At 35.7% G+C, this 20,811-nt stretch overlaps 1 protein-coding gene across 2 annotated transcripts in view; it reads right to left on the minus strand.

The window, feature by feature from the left end:
• The window catches only part of CNOT2 (CCR4-NOT transcription complex subunit 2), an 82,119-nt gene that overhangs the window by 10,690 nt on the left and 50,618 nt on the right, over positions 1–20,811 (minus strand). For both annotated transcript variants that reach the window (XM_048301818.1, XM_048301817.1), the window contains exons 3-8: positions 11,994–12,060; positions 8,479–8,626; positions 7,690–7,872; positions 5,230–5,309; positions 3,940–4,065; positions 1,287–1,411 (exon numbers count right to left, since the gene is read on the minus strand). In XM_048301818.1, coding sequence (XP_048157775.1) covers positions 1,287–1,411; positions 3,940–4,065; positions 5,230–5,309; positions 7,690–7,872; positions 8,479–8,626; positions 11,994–12,060 — 729 coding nt within the window. The remainder of the gene's footprint in view (positions 1–1,286; positions 1,412–3,939; positions 4,066–5,229; positions 5,310–7,689; positions 7,873–8,478; positions 8,627–11,993; positions 12,061–20,811) is intronic.

Genomic DNA, 20,811 nt, shown 5'->3' on the forward strand with positions numbered 1-20,811 from the left:
AACTTATTTTACACTTGAGTTGGAATACACAGTGGATATCCCAAGTGCCTGTGACTAGCGGTTCTTTTGGACTCACCACATAATGGATGTTCCGCATAGTCTTGCTCCTGTATAACACTCCATGACACAGTAACACGTAATACTCAAGCCAATTTCAGGTGCAAGCAATATACAATTGGCCCATTTGAAGCTACCAGGAAAGACATGTAAACACTATGTCTGATATAAAAACTATGCTGCACTATGTCTGGCAATAGACTATGTAAACAGACTATGCTCCAGGAACCTGTATACTGACAAAATATATTTGCCATATGTATAATTTCTTACTCTTCATTATTATTTACAACTCTACAGTAATACAATTAAACATATTTACTATCTCTCTCTCCTTACTATACTCAGTACTAACTGTATCAGAACATTTTCCTCATGATAAAACTGCCCACAACATTTGGGGCTAGACTTCCTAATCTCCCTTTGTTTGAACAGTTCATTTTTTAGTTCTTACATGAGTTTGTTGTCATGTCTACTACTTATTCCCCAGTATTTATGCCACTGTCATTAACATACTTTTTGCAATTAGGAGTAATAAAGCAATCAGAAACTAGAATATTTTGTCAAATCCTGCAGGAAACTGTCCTCTGTCAACTACATTTTATTCACCTTTCATTTGCATAAAATAGCATTTTTTATTACAAATCTTTCAGAGTAAACAATGAAGAAAAGCCCATAATCTTATAATCTAAGATATATATCTAATGCACAATAATTATACCAATACTTAAGATATAATGTATCTCACTAGTCTACAATATAGCTGTCAATGCTCTCAATTAAAAGAGCTTGTTCCCTCTGATTCCACATCTCCCTTAAGAATTTTACCTTAAAGTAATATTGTACCACCTAACTTTTAAAGGATTTGACAACTTTGAAGAAAAATTACAATGTATAAATTATTACTACTGATGAGAGGCATTAGTAGCAAAAAATGAGCTGTAATTGAGAGAAGAAAAATACAAATCGCGAACTTAAAAAATATTATCAGTTCTCAAAAATAAGTTTTGACATCTCCAAGAAGAGTGACTGTTTGGACCGAAAAACTTCCTGAGAAATTCCATTTACATAGTTACATTTCAAATGCTGCTTTTACAAAATCTCTCATTAATTTAGAGGGGCAAATTTGAAAATCTCTTACTAAAAATATCATCACTGACCATTTTAAAATATAATCATTAAAAGAAATATGAACACTGAAAATAAGAGAGGATTTAAGGTTTGCTTACGGATTTATTGTCATCATTACTCGATGTTGGATCTTTGTAGCTGGAGCCCGGTAATGCTGGAAAATCTTCATTGTGTATTGAAAAGTCCTGGGACTGCTCACTTGCTGGTTTTGTTACCATTCCAACTATCATCAAAATGAAAGCAGGAATAACATTAAATGACTGCTAAGTAAAAAATTTCTCTTCTGCTGATCTTGCTTAATGTCCATTTTCATTACGTGCAAGCTGTACAGCAATGACTTAAAAAACCAGGTAAAGCAAAATAAAGCTATTCATTCAAAACATCCACACATATTAGACTAAAGCCTCTTATTTATGCGTGAGCTGAGAAACACTCCGGGTTAAATTCATCGACACATCCACTGCACCTGTTTCACACATCTAAATAATCAAATAATCTTTTCAGGCATTATTAAAGCTGTATTTAGGTAAATCCACTGATCAAGGATGCACTGCTTTTAAAAGTATGATACGTTTTTTCTCTGTCCCCTAATTGCATGAAGAATTTTTTTGCATAATCTCTTCAGAAGCACGTATTCTCAAAGGACAACCAGCTAACTTGCAGCAGAACATGTCAACAATGAAATACTTGCCTATGACATAAAAATGACTCCTACTTTCAGTATGAAAACTGAAAGCATTTAGCTTGCAACTCTTAGTGCTCTGACCCTAATTTAAAAAAAAGCAGGCCAGTCACATTGGAACATGGACAACTGAACAGGAATTTTTTTTTTTTTAATGCCAGTTCAAACCAAACCAAACCAAACAAGCCACACCACACACCCAAGAGTGACTAGACTTTGCTGAGACACAGAGAAATAATACAGTGATTTGGTTGCAAAGAACACTGCACTAGAGGAACAGAAGACAGAAGGAAGTCTAGGTCCTAATCTTCAAAGACTCTTAATAAATGGATAGGAGTAAAACGGTTCAGTATGACAACATACGACTTTCTTTAGTATTCTGGAATTAGAGATCTAAGTTCCTTTATTTAAGAAAAAAGAACAACACTGAGTTAATCTTGTTTCTGCTGTTCAGCCTTTTCATCCAGAGTTATTACAATTTCTTCCACTGGATGAATAAAACTGATAATGAATTAACTTTAATGCATATTCTTATTCCATCTAAAAGTTATTTGAAGTATAATTTTCCTGAATAACTAAGCATGAGGAAAGTAGGTCTCTGCTCTGTTTCAAATCTTCTCTTTCTTGTCCACAACCAAAAGTGCTCTCCACATTTTGTGCTGGAAGACAGTATCCTGTGTATCTTACATTTTCATTTTTTGATTGTTTACACCTCCATACTCATCTGCTGCACTAAGCAGATGCTCAGGGTAACTCTTCAGAGAACTTTGTTTCGTGGTTCACCATGCAGTCATGCCAACTGCTATGCTAGCACCAAAATGGGGAAATGGTGTAAGCACAAGAGCAATTACAGATATTTTTTATGCTGCAGTGCTGTTTAATATTGAACTCAAGCTTCACGCTGAAGTACATCTGTGTGGATCTCCCTCCTATCTTCTAATAATTTTTCACATACTGTCTTCTTTTTCAGAGTTGGAACTAGATGGTCTTTAAGGTTCCTTCCAACCCAATCCATTCTATGATGGACAAAATCTTACATAAGCCTCTAGCTGTATTAAGTCTCCACTCATGCTTGATGTGAGTTTTGAGTGTCTTCATCTGGGGAAGTCACTTTTTTCCTGTGTTTAACATTTCAGTTCAACTTGTTTAGTTTTTTCTCACAGCTATCTTATGCAGAGGGCCCTGGTTATGCCAAATCCATGAGGCTACTTGCTCTTGATAATGTGGTATCTATAATGTCCAATTAAAGTTGGAGTTATCTCTGAAAAACACTAGCTTTTTATAGTTAGAAAACACTAGGTTATTTTTGGTTCAAAATTGACAAGTGTCACAAAAATAACTTACGGTTATAAAAGCAACTTTTGACAGTAGCTGATGCAACATGCGTGACAAAATCTACTAAAGCAGTAACAAAAAGAAAGTTTTGTGCCTCACACTAGCTTACCTGAATTTTTTCAAGACCCAAATAACAAGATTTGTATCCACCTAAAGGCTTTTCCTTTTATTATTTTTTAACCTGTACAGCAAGAATTATATGACACATGCTTGGAATCTGACTGATAATAATTGATGCTTACAGGTTATTTTTTTGAAATCTGATGTTCATCATAAGGGTGACAGTGAACAGTACAGCAGCCAATACTATCAATAAACAGCAAAAGTTTACAATATGTTTACAGCTTATGACTTTTTACACAGTAACATCTCTACTAATCTAATACTAATCCTGTAATTTGCTACTCAGACATCGACAGCTCTTGTATACACGCAATTTGAATAAAACCTATCACCTAAGAAATTTCAAGAGTGAGCAGCCTCAGAGCAATCATACCATACATACCAAAAATCCCCAACAATCCCTACTGGTAGTGAAACTAAAGCAGATTAGTTCTAATACTTATGAAAGCGAGTCTCCAACCACAGATACTGATTACTCATTTTTTAAAATGAGTCTTAGCAGTTTACGTGTCTGGCATTTTTGAAAAGACTGTCTATTGTCTTATGAACAGAAAGAGGTGAATCAAGCAAATTTCATTTCACTCAAAGAGCTTTCAGAAGTATGGTCTTACCATAGGGTGCCCTTCCAGCTAAAGGGTTTATTAATGGAGTTGGATTGCCACTTCCTTCCCTTCTGTTTCTGTCTGCTAGTGCTGGAAAATCTGAGAGGTCCAGTCCTGTCACATTTTCACTTCCATCTACAATAAAAACAGGTATTTTTAAATCCCTTATGTATTTTTTTCAAAGACTTAATTATGAGCAAGATAAATGTAGGACATATTTTCTTTCAAGTTGATCTTTTTTCTCATTCTATAATTATTACAAGTAACTACAGCTTTTGTGTTACAAGACTAGCCTAAAGAGCATCAGGATGTTTGAAGTTCGCCTTCAAACAATAGCTAGTCAACAGCATTTAGTAAGGTCGCCTCCTCTTGAATTAAAGACTGTACACATAAAATATAAGCAAACTATCAAAATTTAAGTTCTAGAAAAGGTATTTAAATTTCTTTTAAATATGCTTTAAATTTTAAGAGCTATCAAGAAGAAATTTGAGAGAATAACCCATATTAGCAGCAGCATCAAACATCTCTATTGTCCTTAGATAAGGTAAGATAAAGCTTAAGCAGCTGAAAAGCCAATGCAGCGCAAGTTACATGGCAACACTTTTTGATTTGCAGCAGAAAATGCTACATAGGTGAGGCCAGAGCTGCAGCTCATAAAAATGTCACAATGTCCTAGGGAATGCCCAAGCCCTTCTACTCTTGTGATGTCACCAGCACCTCAGGTTGCTTCATATATGCAGCCACATACAGAAGCATCAGCACAAATGAACCTAAATCATTTATGGAAAAAGATATTTTCCCCTCTCTAGTTCACTAAATTCAGGTGAAGAAGTAATTCCCAGAGAAAAATCACAACTTAAATAACTGACTGAAAGGATCATATGATAAAGCAGCTGTTCAAAAGGAGTTTGAGATTTAAAAAAAAAAAAAATAAAATGCTTTCTGACTGCTTTCACATACCTAATGCTTTCATAGGAAATGGATAAATCTTTTCTTCTCCGATATCCTTTTCAGGTTCAAGAGCTATTTCGTATTTCTAACCGAACAGGTATAATCTACAGCCATGTGACGTACAGCAAATATACTACAGAACTACTTTCACTTTGTCTTCAGAACTAGTAAAATCCACTGCTAATGAAGTACTACCCAGTTATCTAGCATTGCTCTTGGAGCACCATTTTTATGGAACAACTGAAAATGATCAGAAAGTTGCATTCCAACAGAACCAAGTATTTTTAATTAGACTTAAAAAAAATCTCTATTGTAGTTTAAGATCAGTATTACATAGAGTAAACTCACCCGTTCCATTAAAAATGTTACTTGATAAGGAGTTATTCATTCCAAATGCCTGATTTCTGTTCATCCCAAATCCAGACATACTGTGAAAAAAATCCAGGAAGTCAGATAAAAGGACATACATACTTTGTATTTCCAGTGGAAGATATTATGGGGGGAAAAAACCCTGAAATTATTTCAAGCCTAAGCAACCCATATTAACCTAAACTCAGTTTTCAATTATTTTCTGAAAACACTGAGCAGCAGCAACAGGCACTGCTCAATCAGGTCAACTGGAATGACTTCAAAATATCTTAGTTTTTTAATAGCCATTGTGTATTAAGACATCTGTCAACAAACAAGTTATGACAAACATATTTCATATACAAAAATGAAGCAGCAGTAAATGCAGTAGTTAAAAATCAGGCTGTAATCCATCATTTGGCAGGTGGGAAGCTCAATCATGAAAATGACCAAGCTTGTCATGACTCATTTATAAGCTAAACAGTTACGATGTGCAATCACGACCCTGTACATATGGCATTACTGTGAGCAGAGGGATGGTCTCTGTCAAGAGATGAGCTACAAGTTCCATATAGTCAGGCAAAAACATTTAAAAACATCTAAATATCACATTGGACTACTGTGGTTGCACAGACACCTTCACAAACAATCCGTTTCATCCCGCAAGAGCTGGAGATTTCAAGAAGCCCAAAGGTAGGGCCCCAGCTGAGTGAAATTTTGACTGTCTGCCCTGTGGAAATCACAACATCCAGTTTTCCCCTGTAAGAGGATAGAAGCTGATACTTTGGAAATTTCCATAAATAAAAATATGAAATGCTTCCCTAGTGGAAATTTTACCAATTCAAACTTTTTACACAGTTACAAATCCGAAGCATTTAACTCTAATTTGAAATACCTTCAAATGCTTCATGTTCAAAAATTTAACCTAAAAACTTTCATGGCTCCAAGGAAGCAACTATTCAGAAAATGCTTCTTGAAAGTCACATAATGCATGCACCTTACAAGCCAATGACATAAATTCTTTTTCCCAAAATATGTTTAACAAAATTTTGAAACTATCAATTATCCATTGGATATGTACTACTATACTTCCATAGGCTAATAAGCTGTGGAATAAGAGCCAGTCATTGTTTCAGAGATATTTCCTTCTCCATTTTTAAGACTTGTAGCTTATTGAACATGAGAAATGCTAACAGCGAAGGATAAGCATTTTAATTCAAATATTCCTACACACAGGGATTTCATTATCCACCCTACAGCTGAATGATATTTAAACAAGAACTTTGTACACATGTATCAATATCCAGTATCATTGTCCTTTACACACAAAGTTTTTAAGTATATTACTATTTCATCCTTTTGTGATCTCACATTTCAAAAATACTTTAAAATATACTATCTTTTAAAATGATACCTCTACTTGCCACTATACAGGACGGAAAAGACAAACTCTGCTTAAACAGAGGGAAGAGACAAAGTCTTTTCACGCTCCAAGACCACAAACTGCTAGTACCGGATCACTATTTGCTGTGATTGAGAACAGCATCTGTATGCCTGTTTCATTGTGAAACTACAAAACTAAACAACCTGATTAAAATTCAGATTAACTGTGACATTAGTTTTTACATTCCTTTATCTATTTTGTAAAATACTAGACTGGGTTAGAGGTGGCACCTGACTGCGATGAGCTTGTTTGTGCTCTGTATAAGAGGCACTCCTCTAAGGAACAGCCTGAAGGGAGAAAAAGAACTTAACTGGGAGCACAGGGATCATGAAGTAATGGAACCAAGCCTCAAAAGCAGTCGGCCATGCTAAGCTGTGACTACACACATTTAATTATTAGAACTAAGAGACTACGTACTACAAGTTTATCAGTATGAATGAAGTATAAACACAGCACTGTAACAGTTAAAGCATAATGATTTATGATGTTAGTATCCTGCCCAGAATTAGAAAAGGAAAAGAAGAAACTGAGGAACCTTTGGCATCCAAATGAGCACTAAATCCCTAAATGAATGGCAAGCCACTCTTCTCTGTATCATTCCAGAATTTAAAGGTAAAATACTAGATCCTTACTGTGTCTGAATCAGTTTACTACTCTTGCAGAATAACTACTGTGTTTTTAAATTTTGCTTTCCTTCTTCCCAAAGTCATAGATGAACAGTTTTAAAACAGATGCACATGCTGAAAATTCAAGGTATGTTTCAAAAATAAACTTGGGAATATCTGAGAAACATCACATACTTTAGAACAGATGCAGTAGAAATTCAGTAGTCAGAAAAAGAACTTAGCTTAAAGGCCTCAAAGACCTTACGAGAATACTACAAGGAGCTTCAAAGTTTATTGCCCAGACATGAATACAGGAAGCAGGTTTAAAGATTTATTCTAATGGATAAAAATTACATTTCCAGAGCAGCATGTCTATGGCTGTACAGGGATGGTCCAATTAAAGAGCCTTACCTGTTCACAGTAAAAGGTTGTCGAGAGGGTTGCTGCTTTGGCATACATATTATGCTTGGAGAGCTTCTGTTGGGGCTGCCTAACCCTGAACTGCTCATGCTGTTTGTCCTGCTGGGAATTCCAATGCCCTGACCAACCTGGGAGTGGTTCATCATATTCCTAGGATTCATAGGCAATATCCCCCTGAAAGAGAAAAACCATCCACAGAGATGAATCTGTACAACAGTATTTGGCTACTCATTTAGATTACTAATGCAGGATAGACTCAGAGCTGTTGCAACTTAATTTGTGCTTAGCGACCAAACACTGTGTTTGGATTACTCTATAATTAATGCAGTTCTGTATTTCTTCAGAAATACCAAATGACCCAGTACATAGTAATCAAGTCCTTCATCAGGTTTAGATAAATACTTAAGTATTATGCATATGAAAAGGCGTTACAGCTCTTTTCTAATGAGCACTTCAGACCTACTATCTTTGTATTCTTACATGGTGTATGACACCACACCAAAATTTTAACTGTACAATCAAATAACAACCTCTTACATTCTGAAGCAGAATTTGCCAGCAATTTGTCCTTTACATACAAAAATAAAATACTGTCTTACAGTAAATCCTTACTTTTTTATGGTATTATTTCCCTAACACAGGCAGAGGTCCATAGAAACTTAGAAACTACTTCTCTTCTTTGTTAATTTATCAAACTGCAAAGTATGAGACAAAATATGCAGAACATTTAACAAGAGCTCTGCAGAAAGACACGCAGAAATATCGGCTATCGATAAATACCTGCTCGGAGATGGAGGCGTGTGAAGTGACATTGTTGGTACCCCTGTTGTTGGCGTTACGTGGCTCGGTAACTGAGTGCCTTGTGATAAGCTGCGATTTAACTGAGGGGTATTGTTGCTCATTCCCCTCATTGGAAGGCCTAGTGCACCTATTGAAAAAAAATTCAGAGGGGTGGAGATACAGAGCAATCAGGAACAAGGTCTTCTTCCATCAGGTGTAGATGGAAACAATTTATGGTGACAACGTACAAAAAAAGTGTAAAGACTGAAGGAAAGTACAGTGTAAAAACTAAGTCCTCGTTTGGATAGTAGAAACCCAATTATCAAATCTATCCCCACTTCTGTTTAACTTTGGAAAGGCTCTTTAAGGAATTTCTATTTGAAGCCGCTAACAAAATTTTGTTTCCTCTGAGACGTATACTGTAAAGGGCTGAATTTTGAGGTGTTTGATCAGGACATGGAAATCTACAAATTATTTCAAAAGAAGACAGCATTTTAGGAAAATCGGTATCTTCACTCAGAAAAATGCTAATTACTTTTGAATAAATAAGTATGTATTTGACGAGTACTTAGAACACTGATTTGTCTTGCTAAAAATTAAGCAAATCTTTGATAAAAAAAAGCAAGTGATAGATATTTAATTAACAATAACGTTGTTTTTAGGACAGCGAAAACAACATTTGAGGCCAATTCTCTCTTTACAGTTTAAGTAGCTTCTTTATGGCAACAGTACTTCAGTGTCTGTGATCAAGTTTGGCCTTTTAAGAACAGAAAGCAAGCAAAATTTTAATGGCCCTCTATTAGCATTTAAAAGCATACAGAAGAGTTTTAACAATGTGATCAAAAGTATTTTCTACACAAACAATTGTGTGTGACAGAATAAAGCAAGCACTTCAGAGAGGTAAAAAATTCAATTACTTTCATTGAGAACAGCAGAAAATAGCCAGTTACTGCTCTGTGTTTCAAAATGTCCAAAAACTTTATGAAGTTTTTCACCATTCTCACATCACTTTTCTGTGTTTAAGAAGTTCCAGAATTATGTTCAAAGACAAGAAAAAGTTATTTAGTGCAACACGGCAATAATAACAAATTTAGCATACAAAAAACAATGGCTGTGACAGCTCCTATTGCTTTGGCATAAGGCTACTGAGGCAGACTGACAGAACTCAAAACCTTATCTTGCAGACCAAACAAAAGAAAATTCTGATGGATCAGCACTCTCCCATGGTAGAACACCCCTGCAGAAGAGCTGAATATGCCAGTGTATAACATGGTTAAATACTAAGAATGCAAAGAACAGACATGGCATATGCTCAAATTATTATCATGGACAAAGCCTGAAGAAATCTCCCAGTCATCCAGCTTTTACACTTTAAGAACTGCAGTCTGTGTCATACCCTAAAATTTGCAATCCAGGGAGTTTGCAATAAAACTCAAGTGTTTAAAACATTCAGATTTATCTCTATACGTTCAGATTAAGAGGTAGTGTGACTTGCTATAACAAGCATCCTAACATTTCATTAAAAGTTGATTACATTAAAGCGTTCACTGTAAATATTTTGGCAATTTGCTGCATCAGAATAATTTCAATGAGCATAAATATATATTATAAATAATATTTCCCCTTGATTAACAATTACATGGAATTTTAAAAATAAAATGGTACAAAAAGAATTACATACACTTTTGAACTAGATACAGCACACCAAAAAACCCGATTAGGATATTCAACTTAATTTTGTGCAAGCATTTGTTTTAGCAAAGCCAGTTTTAGATGGTTATTTCTTCTTGTTGGCTTTCTTTAAACTTGAAGTTTTAACTATTAAAGTTGTCACAGTGAAGTAGAACCATATTCCTGGCAAGGAGGGGCAGTTGAAATATTCACCATATGAAGAAAAAAAAATCCCAAACCCTTTTTTCTTACACTTTCCACTTTTCTAATGGACACAAGAGATCTACATAGACTGTGTTGGAGGCAGACCAATGAAATGGCTTATTTCCTTCCTACTTGTCGAGTTTAAGTTACATTAATGCTGTAACATGACACCTTGCTTAATGACTGACAGCTACCAATCATTAAAAGTGCATAGGTGCTATCAGCTTTGTTTTTCCTAAAGTATATTTTAATCATAACCATGACTTTAACACAAAAGTTTCTTGCCCCTTTTTCTCAAGATCAGGTAGAAACTGAAAGCTGATAATATTTATTTTCAAGGTTTTAGGCATACATTTCTCCATGTTACAGCGATTACATCCTAGGCACAGGAACCAACTGAATGAACAACCAAGTTGATAAAAAAAGTTTACCTTAAAAAATAAACAACAAATAACTGTGATAAACAGAATGAATAAACTATTTCAGTATCTGTATACAGTTAAGTCTGAAAGGTTCAACAGTGCCAGAATGAGCACCTTGAAGACAAGAGCCAAACGTGACTCTCACACTGGCTAGAAGCTGCTCATATAAATCTCAGTAGCATTAAAATGGCAGTTTATATTACAGGGTCACTCATCAACAGCCACTGAGATAGGAAAAAAACTTCCAAAAAACCACTGCCACCAAAAAACAAACAAAAAAAAACCCCAAAACCCCACTGTATTTTTAAAACTATTTCAAGAAAGCCGAAAGAAGTCGGGAAGGCCATGCATCTAGCAAATAAAGCTTTTAGTTTGTCCAGATAAAAAAGTCCAGACTCTCTAAAGTTCTCTGAAGACACTTCTTCTTGGAATCTGAGTCAAATGCACTTAGCGAGACAGCAGAAAACATTTAAAAGCATACAGTGACAAAGGAGAGATGATATTCACAACCAGTTTTACTTGTGGAACTGTATCTAACTCAGATATTCTGAGCCACTGCCTGAGTGCACCTCTCGGTTACCAGAAGGTTTAGTTCTCACTGCTGGCCCTAAGTTAGGTGGTCCTTAAGTCAGCATTACACTGAGACTGTTGCTCTATAGCTCTTCTATTGCAACAGTGTCCATATGACTGGCAGATACATGAAATCTTCAAGGTACCGGAAAGAAAAAAAAACAGCGATGCAGAAAGCAATAATCCTAATCCTAAAGGCATGTCTCTTTGTCAAATCCAAGTTGCCAAGCATGTACACAAGATTTATTGTGCTCCTGTAGAGCATGAAATACCAGTTATATTTAAGGTATATGTTCCTTCTATTCCTTACATAGTTTTCTGAACTAGGCTCATTTTGGCCCAGCTTTCTTTCTTTAGGTTTTTCCTTCAGAGAGTCTGTTAAATCACAGGTAATTAAATCACAGATAATAGTATGGTTATATTTGGACATTTAGCAGTTATGAAGTGACATATATGACATTTTGCACACTAAACACTGCAAAAATGCGTATTAAGCAAAGCAAAAATGTATCTTAAAATAACTGTATATAGAGACACACTCTCATTTTTACAATCACCAGAAAACAAAGCCATCTGCATGTTGCAGAGTGCCAAACTGTAATATATTTAGCATAAAATAAAAATATTATTGATAAAAAGAATTCTTACTTTGTTGCCCGTATAAACTTGCCCCAAACTGAGACAGCTGACCTGATGTTGATGGTGATGCCAGCATCTAAAATGTAAGAAGATTAAGAGGTTACTAAAGACATAAAGATATTGTGCTATCTTGATCTGGAAGTTTACAACACTATGTTATGCCAAGAAAACCAAAACAACTGAAAACTCATTCAAAGTCATGAAAAATTTTAGAAACTCCCCAAAATATCTGTACAGTAACACATGTAGCAGTGTATTACACATCAATAAAAATTTATGACTTCACCTGTATAAACACAGACTTTTACTTGCAACAAAGAGCATGAAGATCTACAAGCTTTCAGGTTTCCTTACAGCTAGAAGACCCATCATTACAGAAAAAGAAATACTGCTTTACTTAAATCAGAGATCATCTTCCTCTGCAAACCATGTCTCATACAACCAGATCACTTCCTGCTCAACAAGTGAAAGTTTTGTATTATCCTTTACAATATAAGTGGATAGGTAGCAGCAGGTCTATATGAACAGATATGAACTTCAGATAAGATTCCATTGTTAAAATTACAATACACTGCCCTAAGAGCTAGCTTCATGCTTGTACACAGATATGAACAGGACCCACAAATGTCAGAAGCAGTATTTCTTGCTCTACCATGCCCACTTTAGAGAAATCATGTATTACTAAATATTTCCATTAAACCCTTTATCAACTTTCAGACACCACACCAGAAATGTGACAAACTCTAGAGACTCTTGGGAAGAGTAAGATCTAACTAAAAATCACCAGCACCATCTATGAAGAAAGATGGAGATTTGGGTTTGCATACCCCAGAAAGAAGGCAACTAATGTAGGCACATGACACCAGATTTCCAACCTCTGTTGTAAGGGGAAAAGAAAAAACTGTTCTCCATGCTTCTGAAGAAATGCAGAGTATGAATTAATTTGAGAAACAGTATTAATAACTTTTTAGACAACAGTCTAAATACTTGGAAAAAACCCCTTTGCAATCTTGAGGGAAGTTAAATATTGGAACATCCATCCCCATATGCTTTTTTTTGTTGATTAGCTGTTCACCAACACTAGGTATAGCTGATTGTCCCCCTGGAGCAAGAAGAGTTATTAGCTGACCTAATCCCTCCATCCACAACAGCACATGCTACTTCTGCTTAGTAACACATGGGCAAATAGCTGCTTGTTTAGTGAATTAGTCTGGACTTGGACTGAATTTTAGGATGGTTTCATGGAAAGGAATGTCTGGATTCTTAGACATAAGGCAATTTCAACCTTTTTTGACTTGAGAGTAAAGAATTCAAATCAAAATAACTTTACTGTGATAAATGGCAAATTGCTTTGTTGATATCATCTAGACAGACGAAAAATTCAAACAAACCTTATAAACTGAATCTGCTAGTTGTCTATACTGGGGCCAAATCCAGATGGTAGAAATGAGAAAGAAGACATGCAGGGTAAGTCACTAAGTACCAAAAGTAGCATTCACATCTGTAAGTCACAAAGTATTTATGATTTTTTGAATATATACAGAAGGCACGAAAAAAATTACAGCAGGCAATTACTGTAGACCATCAGAAAATAAATCAGTAATATTACCTCAACATACATTATACTCACACATATTAAGAACAAAGTGCACATATTTGATAGTAAGCAACTACAGGAACAAACATCCATACTAGTGTACATAGGCGATTTGAAACAGCAAGACAAGATCTTCTTTCTTAGTGAAGAACTCACTGTGAACAAAAACCCACTTCAAGTAACAACCAATGGCTTCAGCTCAGCATTCGTATAACCAAGTTCACAGGCCATAGCTGCATCAGCAAGTGATGCAGCCAGAGGGAAGAACATTTGTAAAAAAAAAAAAGTTGGCTCTGGGGGCCTAACAGCTACTGTATGGTTTCCTAACTAAAACACTTGATGCCATGGACGAGTGGACTAGCCAGTTAGTGAGTAGTACATGTCTGGTGCACTGCTGAAACATCACTTCCAACCTGTTTTTATTCAGAAGGAATAAAATTCACTCACACTAATGTTGCTCTGCAATACGAACCAATGCATGATGAAGTGGGGACACTTGGGAGACAAGACTTCAAAAGCATACTTCCCCCCCAAACCAATCAACTGATGTTCATTAAACACTGATAAAACAAGCTGACACAGTAGTTTTTAAGAAAGGAAAGACAAAGTAAAATGGTGAAGTTAAAAAAACGGCATTCAAATTTGATATATTGGAAAATCCTAGAACATGTTGCAAGGTGTGAAAAATTGTAATTCTATGGGGAAAAAATGAGAGGCAGAAAGTTATAAGACAATGATAAAGGCACAGACAATGATAAAGGCACACAAGTTCGAAAATAAAAACCAACAAACCAGACACTGAGATAGAAACATCAGTCAGAAAGTACTACCAGCTTTGGGACAGATAAGCAAAGCAGTTAAGCCAAAAAAGAACATCCCAGAAGCACAGCTGCTCGGGGAATTCAAAAATTGCTGTGATGGCATGTGATGTAATAAGCAGAAGATGGTACAGACCTCAGCATAAAAATCTTTTATTTATAATGTTAATTCGGAGTAAAAAGCTCCATAATTAAACCCCCAAGAGGCACTAGATTACTTTAAAGAGAGGAAAAAAAAGAATCCCACCTCTTGTACAATGAATACTACTTGATTTTTAAAATTCATTTAAAAGCAGTAGCAAATAATATTTATTGAACACTGCTTATTTTGAAACATTGCAAAGTAGGTCACATCTATTGTGCCACTTACTTTTACATGAAAAGTTAATTGCAAAATGACTTGTAGAGAAACCTTTATAGAAAACCATAATAAAGGCCAAGCGTTGAATTCAGTAAGTCTGATAACTTCATGTCATAACATGCTTAGAACACAAAAGACAACAAGCCTCAAGAAGGAATCAATAAAAAATCCTGTGGATCTGTTACAGGAAGATTAAATGCAGCGTTTCTCAAATCTCATAGAGAACAAATACAGTCTTATGGGTATCTCACTTATTCCATCTCTACTTTATTAAACACCTTTTTCTGTCATATCTAAGTAAGGAACAATTTAAAATTGTCTTGTTTTTCTATTATTTCCATACAATTTAGACCAAGAAAAAAAAATTAAATTCAGCAAAACCTTAACCTATTCTACCAAAATTTCTTGATTTGCATTCAAACCCTCCGCACCACTATGATAGTCTACTCAAACTTGGTCTACCAAAGATAATGAAGATTCAAGATGAATGGCATTAGTATTACTAAAAACATTCCTTCTGGCATTTTGCAATCATTATTTCATCTGACTGGGCTACTTGCTACATGACACAGAAAATAAAACAGCTCTCCATGAGCATGCTTGCCACTGTGACTGGAAGTCACTTGAATTTTTTTTAGTCTATAACAGCCAAAGGTCATAACCTTAATAAAAACCAAAGCAGGCTAAGACTTAAGGTGACTAAAGCATCTTCCAGTTGTTAAGACCTACTAAGTTTTACACAATTATGTCAGAATCTTAGGGAAAAAATGCTCAGAATTATAGTTGCAACAACCTAAATCAATTTGCTAGTGGTTAACAACCACAAAACCCAGCATGGGATTTCTTCTTTTCCAACCTTGTATCACCAAACTAGGCAGATTTTTTTTCAATTAGCTTTCCCTATGTTGTTATTAGGAGACAGAGGAGGCCTAAGACTTGCCTCTCCCATGGGACAAGGCGACAAGTGAGCAAAAACGACGTTGTGTAACATGAAGGGTGCACTCTGCCAGCATACTGGAAAGACCAACACTCAGTACTGGCAGGCTGAAAGACTAAGTTGATGACGGTCAACTTAAGACATGGATATCATTTTACTCACGAGCCTCAAACAGTGACAGGGCAATTTTGATCATGGAAGATTATGCATCTAAACTCAAACCAACTGATGATCCAAGTAGATGGCCCAATTTTTCTGGACTGGTCCACACCAAGAATCAATAAGCTGTAAGGGGCTATCAGACAATTTCCTATCCCTAGTGCTGAACAAGATTTTACTTTAACTGCTTTCATTACTCTTGATCAGTTTACTGCAATAAGTTCATTTGAGAGTGTCAACAGATCTTGAAAAACCAGCACCAGGAAATGCTTACATTTGCCAGAACTGCGAAAAAACTGCTGCACTTTGCAACCCTCTCAGCAGAGTGGAGAACATAGGCTGCAGCCCTCCTGAAAGCAGAGGGAGGTGGTAGGAGGGAGGTCCAGTGGCAGAGCTGGCTGAACAGGCTCCTGCCTCCCCGTGCACTGCAGCATCCTGCCTCTTCCAAGCAAAGCCCCAACTCAGTGTGGGGACAGCTGCCTGTCACCATCACTGCCGTGGTAGCACACACTGGCAGGGTGGCACCAAGAAAACTCAGTAAAGCAATTCTGTGAAGGCCGCTACATTATGTAGTTATAGCCCAAAGCTACTTTCTTAAACATGAGGCAAGCTGTAGCTAAAATACATTGATCTAGCACTACAAAGTCAACCCCTAAAAGCAAAATATGTTAGAATAAGCAAGTTTGTGAGTAATATCAGGCCTGATAAATGATGGGTTTCTCACAGATGCAAACATCAGCATAATTTTGTATTTACACTACTTTATTTCTGGTATCTACCATCTGTGCTGCACTACTTAATAACAACGTCTGACCCACAGCCTCAAAAGAAGAAAGCGTTATACTGACGTAAAAAACAGTAGTAAAACTAGTCAACAAATAACAGATAAAAATACGTATTTTTCTAGACTGACAGTTTTTAGTAGTGTTATTAGTCTTCCTCTTTAAACCATCTTTTAATACAGCACTCACAAAATTCCCATTTTACATTAAAGTATTTCCAAATCTCAGTATCTCAAATCAATGAAAACCTTGTATACATATATAAATACAGGTTATTATCTGCCAGTGAAAATTACTACTGATGTAAATGATTTGTGAAATATAAATCCAAGTACAATACTGGAAAATAAATGAAATTTTATTCTATCTTTCATATTTCATCACTTCTGGTTCGTTGTGATCTTCTGCCTCTAGCAGCACTTGGGAAGTACAAGGAGGTAGGACCACACTGTTGATGCCAGCAATATCTCAAGATCTTAGAGACAAGATGCTGCTTTTGAATGACAGTGACATTATTTATGTGAGGTTAAGATGGCTACCGAAGTAAAGCTCTAAAAACAAGTTCTCCCTGTGTAGAGACATTATTTGATAGTACAGTTTATCAATGAGCCAAATGACTACTGAAAGCTCATTGACAAATGCTATAAAAACTGCCAAAGCAATTAAGAACTAGGACAACAAAGCAAGTATTTTATACCAACTAAATAACTAGCTGCATACAAAAAAACCCAAACAAAATGCCCACCACTGAGCTCATAAACCATCAATATTACAAACCAGCATGTTCAATGAACTGAGTTATTGGGTAAGAAACCATAACCTTCCCATTCTAGAAAATGCACATGATTTTATGCATGGAATTAAGCTAGTTCAAGGCACCACTTCAAAAGCTAAAGCTGACATATAAAAATTACTATACATTGTGAATTGGAGATGCAGCAAAATAAAGCTTCTAGATGAAGATGGAGCACAGAAAAGTATAGAACACCTACCATAGTAATTTAATTATTCTATTAAAAGCCTAAATACAAACTCAGTCATAGTGAAAGTTATACTACAGTCATCAATAGTAAAATTAATGTCCTTGTGACATAATTCCAAATTGTAAAGGGATGTGAACTAACTTACATTCAAATATTTATTTGTCAGATACATACCTGCATACTGTGTGAAGTAGTATAAAAAACCACTTTTGACCCTAAGCAAAATGACTTTATGATGTATTGTTTCATTCGATAAATCCATTTAGGTAAACTTACAGGTGACACAGTAAAGGGCACATTTTCTATTTGAAACTTTTTTGTTCTTTCAGCATACTGTATATCTTTCTTACGAAAATGCACACTATAGGCAGAAAGACGATAGGCTCTGAAAGGGAACTGCAATGAAACACAAAGTTCCTTGAATTTTTACCAATCTCATTTCCTGCAAGTCCTTCCAACTATTTTCATCAATGGCATTGCAATTTTCATACTCCTAAAGTTTGTTTGTTTCCATCAGGGTTTTTGCTTTGTGGTTTTTTGGTTTTTTTTTTCTTTTGTTGGTTGAGTTTCTTAAAAAAAAAACCCTTTTGTGTACTCAGAAATACATGCAAGGAATGTTTAATCACTCTTCTGGAAGGTGAAAAGTAACTGTTGCTTTTTAACTCACACTTCAAAGAGTGAAGCCTAAACCATGTGTTTCACAAAGAAAGCAGGGCAAACCAACTCACTACTCAGTCAAATCTATAAGAATGTTTACGTGCAAAGTAATGCATGTGAAAATATTAATTTGCCATTTACAATTAAAGACATTAATCTATTTATTTCTCAAAATAAACTTCAGGGGTTTTTCTCCCTCCACAAATGGATCAAAACTATTCAGACAATTACAAGTTAGGTTAATGTACAGTATCTCCATTCAGCCAACCAGCACTGGTGCGAATGCTACAACTGCTCCTGACACAAGGGGGTTTCATGGGAATTCTTAAATACATACAACTCCATATGAAGCATCTGAAGTAAAATTATGACTAAGGCAAGAAAGATACCTTAGAAAACAAGATATCAGACTTCCTCAGAATCCTAAAATAATAGCATTAGAAAGTCAGCAATTCATCTGAAACAATGAGATTCAGCAACCTTAAAGCCAAAGTTGTCTCCAGAAGACTGACTAAACTCTTAAACATTTAGTTTCCAAAACTTAGCAAGATTCTGGATCTCAATCACAATGGCAAGCTAAGCCTTCAGGTTTTTCTCTCTTGTAGAAGTACCAACTCCTTATAAGGCCAAGCATTTCAAAACACAGTAAAAGTAAAGGTTCTATAAATCAGTTTAATAGAATCACAGTAAAAGGCCTTTGACCACCTTTCATTGTACCAGCACCACTGACATCTGCCTTCGTGCAACTGTCTCATGACAGAGGAACTCCTGAATTTCATCCACGACAGACATGCTTCAGCTCAGGATGGAAGAAACTTCAGGAAAGCAGGCTCCCAGAATCAACAACCCATTTTTCTGTACTCAGTATCCAAATCTGAGAACTTCCTAGTGCCAGGGAGCTAGATAAACAATTGCAATGAGACAAATCTAATCTTCAAGCTAGATCTCACCTGCCACAATTAAAGGTAAAAATCAGAAGTATTACTACTACCTTACAGCAAGCATTTTACTAACTGTTGAGCAACTGGGAAAGAAAATGAACAGCAAAGCATTGGGCCAAGATTTGAAAAAAACATTAACTGAAAAAATCTCCTAACTTTCCTGATTGGGCAGACCTTCATTAAAATGCATGTCTGTCTACTGTCAGATTTATGACGACAGTTCAGAGCAACAGAAGATGCTCTGGTCTTACACTCTCATGTACACATTTTCAGTAGATTGGGCTAGATTGGTCAAACCTTGTGGAGCCCTTCTTACATTCTCATACATCAGAAATCAGAGAAGTTCAGACTGAATAGCTCCAATCTTTTCTCAAAGCTCATCTGCATTTTTGTTTTGTTCATTTAAAAACTGTAGTTTCAAAAGTACAGGAAGGGCCTTGAGTTACTAATTTCTACCACTGTCACTCTATCCAAATAAAAATACATGTATTCATGTCCTGAAAATTATTTTGCTGAGTGCACAGACAGCTTAATTAAGTTGGTGAAATTAGCCACAAGTAAGCCCTGCAATTATTTTGTGGGCACACAGTGCATCATCTTGTCAATTTATGTTACAAGGACCCCACTTGTTTCCAGCCAAAAGGTAAACTATTTTCTTAACCTGTTCTGTGTTCTGAAAGTACTATAAAACACCTAATTTCTTTGTTAAAGGATTACTATGACCTGGTTATCATGCACTGACCAAGTGCAGAAAAATTCACAAACAGAGCATTCATGTATATACTCTGTTCCACTTCCCTACTTAGCTCAGCAAGCGTGTAATGACTCAAGGCAAAGCAACTTACTTAGTAAAAAAGAAGCATAAAATGGCTTGAGCAAAATGTAATCTCATCTAAGGAATCATAATTGCGGGCCTAAAATAACTTATCCAATCAGTATCCGTATGATCTTGGAAGCACTTGTGCATGTGAGTAACATGCAACTTTTCCATTTCTATTACCATATTAGTCCTGTTTATCTAGAACTCCTTTCTCTAACGAAAAAACAGGTAATTTAAAAGAAAACTTCTAGCTCTTAGCTACACTTGAGGCTGAAACAAAAGTAACAGGTCCAAAATTATTTGCTGCTAGTTCTCTCCCCACGTCAAAAGCCTTTGAAGTTTAAGACAGGACTTGGCTTGACTTTACTGTAAAAATAAATTTTGTAAAAGTAAGTTCTGAAGTTTATACAAATATGCTTGCAGTAATAGTCCTTACTCCAAATCTCAGGAGGATTTCACCATTCCCTATGTTCCTCCATTTGGAGTATACATACACACACGAGCAGCAACAGTTCCTTGGAAAGTAGTAACATTCAAGATCAGACTAAGTACAACTTCAACAAAGTGAAAACCAGAAACATCTAGTTATATCCAGTATAAGGGTAAATACTAAACAAGCTTTAATCTTTCCTGAAGAACAAAATTTAAGGAGGCCATTCACAGAGGCCTCCACCAAAACCATTTTATTTCAGTTTGAAGAACTCTAGAAGATAAATGAAGCATAAATGAAGGACTCTGCATTCATATGTACATATCATACACTGGAGAGAAA

Source organism: Corvus hawaiiensis, chromosome 4, assembly GCF_020740725.1.
Source record: "Corvus hawaiiensis isolate bCorHaw1 chromosome 4, bCorHaw1.pri.cur, whole genome shotgun sequence".
Lineage (NCBI taxonomy): Eukaryota > Metazoa > Chordata > Aves > Passeriformes > Corvidae > Corvus > Corvus hawaiiensis.